The sequence below is a fragment of the Rhinoraja longicauda genome, chromosome 26, assembly GCF_053455715.1.
Source record: "Rhinoraja longicauda isolate Sanriku21f chromosome 26, sRhiLon1.1, whole genome shotgun sequence".
In the NCBI taxonomy this organism is placed as follows: domain Eukaryota; kingdom Metazoa; phylum Chordata; class Chondrichthyes; order Rajiformes; family Arhynchobatidae; genus Rhinoraja; species Rhinoraja longicauda.
The window spans coordinates 29,659,693-29,670,760 of NC_135978.1; the positions used below are offsets into that span (position 1 = coordinate 29,659,693).

At 37.8% G+C, this 11,068-nt stretch overlaps 1 protein-coding gene across 2 annotated transcripts in view; it reads left to right on the plus strand.

The window, feature by feature from the left end:
• pafah1b1a (platelet-activating factor acetylhydrolase 1b, regulatory subunit 1a) overlaps nucleotides 1-9,052 on the plus strand; it is a 105,695-nt gene extending 96,643 nt beyond the window's left edge. For both annotated transcript variants that reach the window (XM_078422572.1, XM_078422573.1), the window contains exons 9-11: nucleotides 795-896; nucleotides 2,468-2,624; nucleotides 4,741-9,052. In XM_078422572.1, coding sequence (XP_078278698.1) covers nucleotides 795-896; nucleotides 2,468-2,624; nucleotides 4,741-4,814 — 333 coding nt within the window. In that variant the 3' untranslated portion in view covers nucleotides 4,815-9,052. The remainder of the gene's footprint in view (nucleotides 1-794; nucleotides 897-2,467; nucleotides 2,625-4,740) is intronic.
• Nucleotides 9,053-11,068: the final 2,016 nt, after the last annotated feature.

Consider the following 11,068-nt stretch of genomic DNA (forward strand, 5'->3'; position numbering starts at 1 on the left):
TGACTATTTTTAGATTTAATTTATAGGTGATCCCTGCATTATAGCAAATAATGGAAATTTTGCCCTTATGGAATTCACAGATCGGCACCCAAAAAAATTGAGATTCAGAATAAAATTCATTATTAATTTATGTGGGGGAACAAGTAACAGGCATTTGTTTTAATTTGATGCATGTGCAGATGATGCAACTTTGCGTAATGGAAAATTGTGATAAGGACTGTTTTCTCAACACAACTTCTCCCCAATTTGGTGGTTGGCTGTATGCATAGTTTTAAAGTCTGCTTATATAGGTTTTTTACTGTGCAAATGTGATACCTTAACAGTAGCTTCACAAAAGTCTGGAGAAAATTGTGAGATCTTCAAATAATACATGGCTCTAAATGCAATTAATTGTTTTGCTATGACTGAGAGAGTGTACAAGGATCTCTGCAGTTTGAAGCCATACACCAGCAGTGAATGGAAAAGTGGGAACAGTAGAAACTATTTTGACTCAGTTCAATAACCAATAACCAATAACCTCCAATTCTATCCAAGTTCCCCAGTGTTTGACAATCCCGATTTGCTTCAACAGTCATTTTCAGATGCACGGTGAACATTGCAAGGCAATTGTGTTTATCTATGTTGAAATAAATGCTTCAAATTGCCTCAACTGACAAATAGCAGGTCTTTGTCCTGTGTGTGTAACTATGGTTAATAATTTATTTTTTTAAATAATATAGTATTGAGTTGGTATCTTGTGTTCAGTAATGTACTTTAATGCATTAGTAACCCCCATCAATCCCAACCATTTCTAGGCTAAAAAGAGTGGCAAACCTGGACCTTTCCTCCTGTCAGGATCCAGAGACAAGACAATTAAGATGTGGGATATTAGCATTGGAATGTGCCTTATGACACTGGTGAGTGCATGCCTTACGTTGAAATGCATAAGATTTCCATTGATAAGTTTACTTATAAATCGCAGGTGAGTTCACGATCCACTTGCCTTTTCCCCCCACCCTTGAGTAACCTGTGAACATCTCATATAACAAAGGCTACTTGAAGGAGATATAGTTACCCAAGTACCTATATCATGAGTTAGCAAATGGGAAAAAATAGGTTTGTATAAAAAAAGTACTTGTATAATTAAGAATATAGTGTTTTTAGCTGTCATTCTATGTTCGTTAACGCAACTGTTGAAGAACAGTAAATGACCTGCTTAGGATCTAAATACTGTGCTATTAACTACATTTCTTATGCTTAAGTTTTTGAATGTAATTGACGCATAATGCACTGTGGTGATTTGTTCTTAAAAAATGTTCAATGCTACTAGTTCTGTTTAATATATAAATGATCGTTTGATTCCAGTGAATTATTTTTCTTCGTCTTCCATATAAATAACAAATTGAGAAAATGCTTACGAGTTCCATTGTTCAATGGATCCATATCACTCTTCACTAATATTTGAAACAAATATTATTCTTAATTGTTAACTGTATGTTGTGTTGTCATTTGTGAGCGGTGCAACAAGGCACATTCTTTGTTAATGCATACTTGGCCAATAAACTCATTCATTCATTCATTCAAAATAATAACATTATTGGAATTTTTGAGTTCTTCATTTAAATTTTCAATGGAACTGGAAAAAGAACACATTTTGAGCATGAATAGAAAATGGGGAACGGATGGGGAGGTTGGCAGGTGGTGAGAGTGGAAAGAATGGGGTGGTCTGTGGTGAAAGGCAGTGGTATAAACAGCATAGGGGTGGTATAAATCAATCCGGCTGTTAATGGGGTATGTGTTAATAAGCACAGTCTAAAGCTGCAATTGCTAATAGCAATGTGAAAAGAAGGGAGTTAGAGACACTAAATACAAAATATCCAGTTATAGATGCAACCAAAATCTGAGTCATTAATAGTAAATCCTGCATATGTCAGAATTGAACATGTTCACATATAACTATAATGTCTACTGCAGATTTAACCAATTATTTCAGGAAATATGTGCATTTTATTAAAATAGAATCAGTGAAGTAATAGATCTCAAATACGAGTACGCTTAGTTTGAACAAATACACCTGTTTACTAGAGTTTTCCACTGGTTTGCTGTGTTTTGCACTGTCTGCTTTAAAAGCAACTATTGATCCATTTATGATCTTGTTGCAAGGGCTGGTGTTTTTTCAGCTGAGCCAGTACGCTGCTGTCTGGAACTGATCAATATCTCAGGATGCGTTCATGCGCAGGCCTAGTTATGGCCATTACATACACCATTTTGATGTAAAGTTACATTGCCCTTAACTGTAAAGTCTACTTGACCTCAGCTCAAACAACAAAATCAAATTAGCGAAGAATAGAATGAGATACAAAATCAAATCTTTTCTCTGTAATCAGATTCTCAGTCCACATTCTCTTTTGCAAGTGGGTGTCCTAGCAAGCATGTTGGTAGTTTTTAAAGTGGTAAACTCCCTAAAGATGCTTTTTATTAAATGTAGGTTGGCCATGATAACTGGGTACGTGGTATTCTGTTTCATCCCGGAGGAAAGTTTATTGTGAGCTGTGCTGATGACAAAACTATTAGAGTCTGGGATTACAAGAACAAACGGTGCATGAAGTCCCTGAATGCACATGAACACTTTGTTACCTCTCTTGGTATGTATAAATTTAGTAACCTTTGGTTGCATTTCACATCTTACTAAGATTGCAGTTTCTGAAATTAATGGCGAATCCAAGTGCATTTTTTTGCTTACTAATTTAATGTTTGTGTGATGCAAGTTTCTACACTGGATAGATAGGTTTAGAAGGATATGGACCAAACGCAGGCAGGTGGGACAAGTATAGATCGACTTGGAGGTCAGCATGGGCAGGCTGGGCCAAAGGGCCTGTTTCCACGCTGACTCAATGAAACAGTTTTATTACTTTTTGATGCAGAATGTGTGGAAAAGATAAATCAATTATTGCATTTGGATACATCGTCACTTTAAATTGCTTTCACCTCTCACCATCAATACTTCACACGAAGTAGAGATTTAGGTTAGTGATAATTACTATCTCTTTGAGGTATCCAGTGTTGAGCATCAAGAGTTGGAATTGTGAAATAGCATTTCTGAAAATATTCAGCTGAACTAAGCAGTCCTGATAAAAACTGGAAAAGTTAAATTATCAAATCTGGTGCCAACCGCTGAGACCTGTAACGTGCCTAAATAGAAGGTGAGATGCTGTTCCTGAATGTAATGCTGGGCTTTATTGGTTGACTATTAAATGCCCTCTGAAATTACCTAACAAGCCAGTTTAGACTTTAGAGATACAGTACCGTATGGAAACGGGCCCTTCGATCCACCGAGTCTGCACCGACCAGCACTATCCTACTCACTAGGGACAGTTTACAATTTTTACCAAAGCCAATTAACCAACAAACCTGTACATCTTTGGAGTGTGGTAGAAAACCCCTTGCGGTCACAGGGAGAACGTACAAACTCCGTACAGACAGCACCTGTAGTCAGGATCAACCCCTAGCGTTGTAAGGCAGCAACTCTGCCACTGCGTCACTGTGCTGCCAAACACTTAGCTGTACCAGCACTACCCAAAGGCAATTGGAGATGGACAATAAATGCTGGTTCTGATGGTGACACCAAGACCCCAAAAGTGAATATAAAGCAGATGTGGAAATTTCCATTGGAGAGGTAATGTTAGAGTTTAAACGTAAGAGTTTAATGTAAGACCTTGAGAACAATAATCTTGAGTTTGCATTTGGTAGCACATGCTACCCAAATTAGAGAGGCAGAATAGTTATGTAAATATATGTTCGGAAAATGTGTTGACAAACATTTGTGTGCATTGAAGCAAGTAAAAGGCATCAAAAGATATGGGGAAAAACATTTTCAAGCTGTTCTGCAGACCATGAGCACTCACTGAGTGCTGCAAAGATTGACAATATTTACAGAATTTGCTGGATCAATCATTCAATACTTAGATCCAAACAATATCTCTTTTCCTCCCATTTTAAAAAATGGGTAATTTAAGAATCACCAATCTCCCTTTGTTGTCCAAGATGTTCTTTTCTTTCCAAGTCACGGCAGTAAGAAGTATTGCTCAGATATCAATGCTCACTCCTGATGTTAAAACCATTCATGTTACGTGGTTTGCTGGATTGTGACCTGGATGGAACTTTGCTGATGTTACCCAATACTTTATATCAATTACTTTATACAAAAACTTGGTACTTTTACAAACAATACCAAATGTGTCCATCAAAGCAAATAATGAAATACTGGTAATTATTTTGGAAAAGTTGGAATATAAATTGCCCTTTCGTTGTATAAAAATGGAAGAAATTGTCCTTGTCTGTTTTCAATGTTGGATATCCCACCGGGTGGCACGGTGGTGCAGCGGTAGAGTTGCTGCCTTACAGCGCTTGCAGCGCCAGAGACCCGGGTTCGATCCTGACTGTATTGAGTTTGTGCATTCTCCCCGTGACCACGTGGGGTTTCTCCGAGATCTTCGGTTTCCTCCCACACTCCAAAGATGTGCAGGTTTGTAGGTTCATTGACTTGGTATACGTGTAAATTGCCCCTAGTGTGTGTGCGGGGATTGCTGGTTGTTGCCGACTCAATGGGCTGAAGGGCCTGTATCTCTAAACTAAACTAAATCTCTGGAAAAGATATGCTGGTTTGGGATAGGGGCACCCATACTCTGAGGAGAGAAAACATGTAACCTATAATTCTTGCCATTTTTGTCTCTTGGATCTGATTCTCATTTTATTCCACAGATTTCCACAAGACGGGTCCATTTGTTGTCACTGGAAGTGTAGATCAAACGGTAAAAGTGTGGGAGTGCCGCTGATGGAATTGATCTTCTGGTTTTTTTTTTCTCCTTTCCTTCCCATTTCCCCAGCCTCTCCACCCAAAATCCCACCCCTCCAGATGCACTCAGTTACCATGGTTACCCATCGAGCTCTGTTTAATAACTATTGTCCTTCAATGTAAATTATTCTGGATGTAGATTGAGCTATTAAATGTTACACAAAAGTATTCATGCATGATGAATCCGAATTGTATACTGTAAATTACATACGTTGTCTAGAAGTACCATAGGTAAAGAACAAGGGCTAGCATTGGTCATATTAGACCTGGAAAGCAGAAGTTGATTGGATAATTAGGCACAAAAAATGATTCTGAAATTAAACGGACAATGATGTTCCAGTCATTGGAAATGGTCGTTGGTTTCATTGTCATTTTTGTCTGAAACGCACCAATGTGCTGATTCAGTAATCCTTGAATCACCCTGTGTGGTACTAGGGCTTATTTAATGAGTGTGTAGGTGTGTTGTTCATGAATTGTCGGCCATTCTATTAAACTTGCGTAAGTGATTGCATATCAATATCCAGGAAAAAAAATCAAAATAACAATGGGTGAATTCTGGAGACTGTTGTTAAATCTCCCACATTCACAAATAATTGCATGTTAAAGTTGGGTTTCACTATATAATAAATGAGACCACTTGTCTTTTTAGCCCACGTGCCAGCCTCCAACCTTAATGTAGTAACAATGATCATAAAATGAGGTCTGACTGGTGATTGCTAAAGAAAACTAATTTGAGCGTGTGACCCCAGCAGAAAGGTAACTGTCTTATGGTTACATTGTAACTATGTGGAGAATCTTGGGTGTGTGTTATCCAAGGATTACATTAACCAGTTCAAGTCATACTGCATCTGAGCACTGACAAATTTATCTTGGTGTACACTGTTAACTTTATAGATTTGGTTGGACAGTACATAAGCGTTAAAACTAAAAGAAATTGTGTGAATACCGAGCTTGCTTTTAAAAATTGTTGCTTCTAATGATGAGCTTTGTAGCACCATATTCCATAAATAGACACATTGTGTTCATATGTTTTAAAAAAGATAATTTAGTGACACAAACACCCCATTTAAAAAAGCCACTAAATAAACATTGCTTTTAACTAGGATACCATTTTTGTTTTAAACTGAACATTTTTTTGTAAATGTCTTGGACAAAAACATGCTGACGAGAAATGTTGCAGTAACTATTGCAATTTGTTTTAAAGCTGTGTTTTATTTAAAACATATGAAAACCTTGTGCCTAATCCTATCAACACTCTCTGCTTGAAGCAGGGGGCACTTATTTAATGAAGGATGTACTCTACAACTTGAAATATTTAAAACAATTTACTTTCCAGGATACAATGGTGTAAAAACGTGCTATGTAGAAGGCTATTAGCAGCATCAATCAGTTAAACGGTGCTTTAGAAAAACCAATCATTCAAAAGGCCTTTTGTGCTTTTTTTAGTAGTAAAATATGCACTGTGCTATCATAAAATATCTTGACTTTAAGCAATAGCCCAGTTTAAAGACGGTCCTTAAATTCAGTTTGGAAACATTTGTTTTTGGTTTCTACATGCAAAAATCATAGTGAAGGCCACCAGTTTGTCTGCCTCCCCAGCCCTAATTTCTCCATGATAAATTTATGAAACGTCTTTGGATAAACTGGACTTTTCTCCTGAACCTTGCTTAATGCATATCTTATAAAAGAGCCAGTGTCAGAAGGAGGGGAAAATTGTGACTTAAAATGCCATGTCAGCATTGCATCAAATTCTGCTTTGTCGTGTCCAATCAATGCGATTTCTTGTTCGTTCTGGAGAGTGTGCAGTGATGTTTTGTGAATTTTGTGGCCGCCTGCCATTGTAACTTATGTAGTTCAATAGCAGTAATAGTAAAAGAGCCAGATAATTCCAGCATTGTGAATCTGTAAACATCGACTTTGGGAAGAACAATGTGCTCATTAGCAGTAATTCACAGTAGCTGCTGTAAATTACATGCAGTGCATCACGTGTAATGTTTTAAACTTGTAGTAATGAATGCAGTATGGTAATTTATAGCTGCATTGGGTTAAGTTCCCAGTTGCCAATCAAAATTCTAATGAAGATGGCCTTGACAAGTAAGCTACTCTGTTCATCTGTGTATTTCTGCTATATTCTGGCCTTTGTGACTCACATTTCACTAAAAATCTGTGATACATTGGTACAGCAAAGTTATGGCACTAGCAACAGATCTGGTGCAAAGCCTTTATTAACCAGCTAACTGCAAGCAAAGGATAACTGGAACCCAATCTGCTACTGGTTTGGTTGTGCGGTCTGGAAATATGTCTTCAAAGAGAATCTGAAACTTGGTGATTTGGACAGTAGCAACTATTACCTGCAAAAAAGACCCGGTTACCCTAATGGAGATGAATTCTTCTTCTCAGCACTTTCATACATTTTTATTATAGCTGTATATATCCCTCATTGTCTCCTGCCCCTAAACACAGAGCTGAAGTGTGTTATTTCAGTTGCAAACCTTCTATATTATTTGCTTCCTCGCATTACTCCTGGAAAAATAGATTTTGGCTCTGGCAGTTCAATCCAATTGCATTCTTTAATTATTATAACAAAAGTGCACATGACTGCCTACAAAGCCAAGATTGTTGAATAAATCCTCTATTTTCCCCTTTCCTATGCTGAAAATATACAAATGTCAATATACAATTCTTGCTTCTAAAGAAGCTTCTTGGGTTTCATAACCTGAAACATACTCTTGTATTTATATTAATGGACAGCGTCTGCTTATGACCACTATCTCTCCAGACATCTTGCAATGACAGCAAAGCCAATTCCACCGGGCAAAATACAGGCAGTTTATGGCACCGGAGTTATGTAATTGTCAAAAATATCCAGTCACATTTCAAGATTTTTTTGCTGGTAATTTTTGTTAAAGCACTTTTGTGAAAACTTGACCTGTAATAGCACTCCTGTTGACTACTCTGCTATCAAGTATATTAAAAAAAAGATTCAATGGTACGTTAATAAAGCATGGTGGTGCTGTGAAGAACTTGAAGCTGTAGTTGTGGTAACTCAGTTTTAAAGTTTTTGCGACAATTTTAGTTTATTTAAAATAGTGAAAATTCTGAACAGGTGGTTAAACCAATGCTAAATCCCTACTTATAAAACCGACGTATAAAACCCTACTTATCTGTGAATTACAGTTCATTCCATTTCAGACCACATAGAATTTTTCAATACAAAACCTGTCTTTACCAAAATTACTTTTAACTTTCCCTTTTTGATCCAAAAATGTGTACATAGGAAGCATTTGTTATAAAGAGAAAAGTGTTCTAGAATGGAATAATCTGAGTATTCACACAGTAGCAGAAAATAATAAAAGCAAAAGCATTTGTCAACTCCATTACACATTCCACAAAATGGCCCTTAATTACCTGTGCGCCCCATTCCAAAACATGGTTTACTTTCATATAAATCGCTTCAATATAGACTGGTTGAAACCATCTAGGTATGATTTGGCCTTCATTGAAGTTGAAAAAGAAAACTTGTTTAGCATCTTGCACTTTAAAATAACACAAAAAACCGTCCTGCTTTCTTCAGCACGTGTGTGGTGTGACCAATGCTATGTCCAAGGCACTAAACAAACCTAGTAGCTAGCAAGTGTAAGGGGCTATGAAGCACTGTAGTTTTGAAAGCTTGGTTAAAGACTCACCAAGCCCAGTCTACTGTCAGTATCCTGCTTCTTCTATTTGCCTTTTCCTCTTTTTTGTGAATTGCCTGGTTCAAACTCTTAAATGGCCATTCCCACTGATGCCATTTTTAACCCTTCAGACTCTGTTTTGTCAGCTATTTGGCTGGCTGTTAATTGACCTTTGCCATTCCCTCTGTATCATGTGATTTGGCTGCTTTCTCGTCCTGCCTTTTCCCCTTGGTGTTCCTGAAGACCAGTAGTGATCCTCCAAGTAGACGTATCATCACTGACACTATGGCAAGAAGTAATTTTACAAGCAGAAGCAAAGGGTACAATTACAAGTACCAGGACTGTGAGAAGATAATTGAGCTATTGACACAGTACAAGCAATCAGTTAAGGAATGTATATACTGCTGTGTGTTTTACAGTAAGATTTGTTGCTATCAAACTGTGTAAAACAAGATTTATTCATGTTTTCTGCATATTAAAATCTTAATGTACCAATTGGTAAAGACTATTAAAATGCATACAAAACCGCTGTTTTTTTCCCCTTCTCCTTGTGTGGTTGATTTTTTTTTACTGTGCCTATTGTTTCGAAGTGGAGCAGACAAAATGTGAAGGATGAAACTGCAGATGCTGGTTTAAACCGGATAGAGTAAAAAAGCTGGACACAGTCCAAAGAAAGGTCTCAACCCGAAACATCCCTTATTTCCTATCTCCAGAGATGCTGCCTTACCCGCTGAGTTACTCCAGCTTTGTGTCTTATCTATCGTTTCCAAGGTTGAGGCGTTTACTGATGTCTTCGCACACAAAGAGCACATCAGCAAGAGATCATACAGCCACAGAACTGTCTCCTACCTGACAAGTCTCTAGCAGATAAATTCCCTGGGTTTCATCCACATTTTGCAGCCACACGGACTAATATTTCTTTCATCAGTGCTGATGAAGGATCCCTCATCATCATGCTACATTCTGTTTCCACAGATGCTGCCTGGCCTGCTTAGTTATGAGCATTCCCCACTGTTTTTATCTAATTGGCCCGATCTTATCCTATTTAAGTCTGGCTTGCGACTACAATCCTTTAAAAAGACATTTGAACAGGTTTTAAAGACAGATGGGCTGGTCACAGGCAAATTTGACTAGCGTAAATAATGGTTGGCATGAATGAATTGGGCTGAAATTCTGCTGTATAACTGAATTTATGGAAAAACCTGGTACAGAAAATGATGGAAACACTCAGCAGGCCAGGTAGCTTTTGTGGACAGGGAAATGGTTAACATTCAAGATCAAAGACCATTTGTTAGATTGCCTTCAAACCTGAAACATTTCGCAATTTTTCTCAGCGCCAGACACGTGGCAACTCTTGTGTACTGTCTGGGCGAGGTCTACTGTATGCAAAAAGCATTTCACTCTACCTTGGTGCACGTGCCATTAAAGTATCATTGAAATATTAACTTTCTCTTTCCATGGATGCTACCTGACCTGAGTCATTCCAACGTTTTTAATTTTGCATTTGGATTTTGCTCTGCTGCTTTCACATTGGCATAGATGCCAATTGCTGTTTTTTGGGGCAGGGCGACTTTCCTTGTTACTGTGAAATTAAATTGACCTTGGATTCTGTCTCTGCAACAACCCTGTTCATGATGACAGAGTCCACGGCATCCCCCGTAGATGCTGTCTGCTTGGAATTGGAAGTAAGTGGTTATGGATTTGTCTCTGAGAGACTTGTGTGTCGGTTTTATTGCCATAAGAGCAACACACTGCAGCTGTGTGGGGAAGAGGGATGAAAGAAGCCAGTCATGTGCATAACAACCACACGAAAATAAGCTGCAGGTGTCAGCATTGAAAACTGAGATAGGAATGATCTGTTCCCCACTTGTCTTCAAAAATGAAATTGTAACATTGCTTAATGGATTAAAAAGGACGTAATTTTTTTAAGCAAGTTTAATTCACAGACTTTTCAATTTGACAGATTCGTGTTAACTAAAATTTGAGATATGAATTAGTATTACATAACATTTACTTCCAACAAATTAAAGCGTGCATGGAAATCATCAGGCAGGCTCGTTGATAATTGTACTCGATTTTTTATTTTGTGTTCTCTTAATCTGCGATGAAAACTGCTTCTTGCAAAATGATAGGTTTTCTACAAATATTCTGTGCAGTTATGAAATATGCACATTGACATTGAAAAATCAAAGCAGGGTGATGTCAGTCATGGAAAGAAAGTACTGACCTGAAGGCGAAAGACATTTACCTTCAGTTGAAAGCCTGCTGTCATCCCTAAAATGCACACACATTTAATAAAAGGTTGCAGTGAAGAAAGCTATGATTAGCAGAAACCTTGCATTTCTCAAAACCCTGAGACACAATTTTTCAATCTATTTTGAGTCACACAAGACTGATCCTCTTGGTTTGTGTGTTTTTTTAATCTGCAGTCCCTGTCTTATGTTGGCCTTGATCTGGTGATTGTCATTGTTAAAATAGCAATCTCGCCAGTGTTCTTGATCAAATCCAATTCCCATCGTTCCCAGACCAGGGGCTATGTGTGGTGCAGAGGAAAAACGTT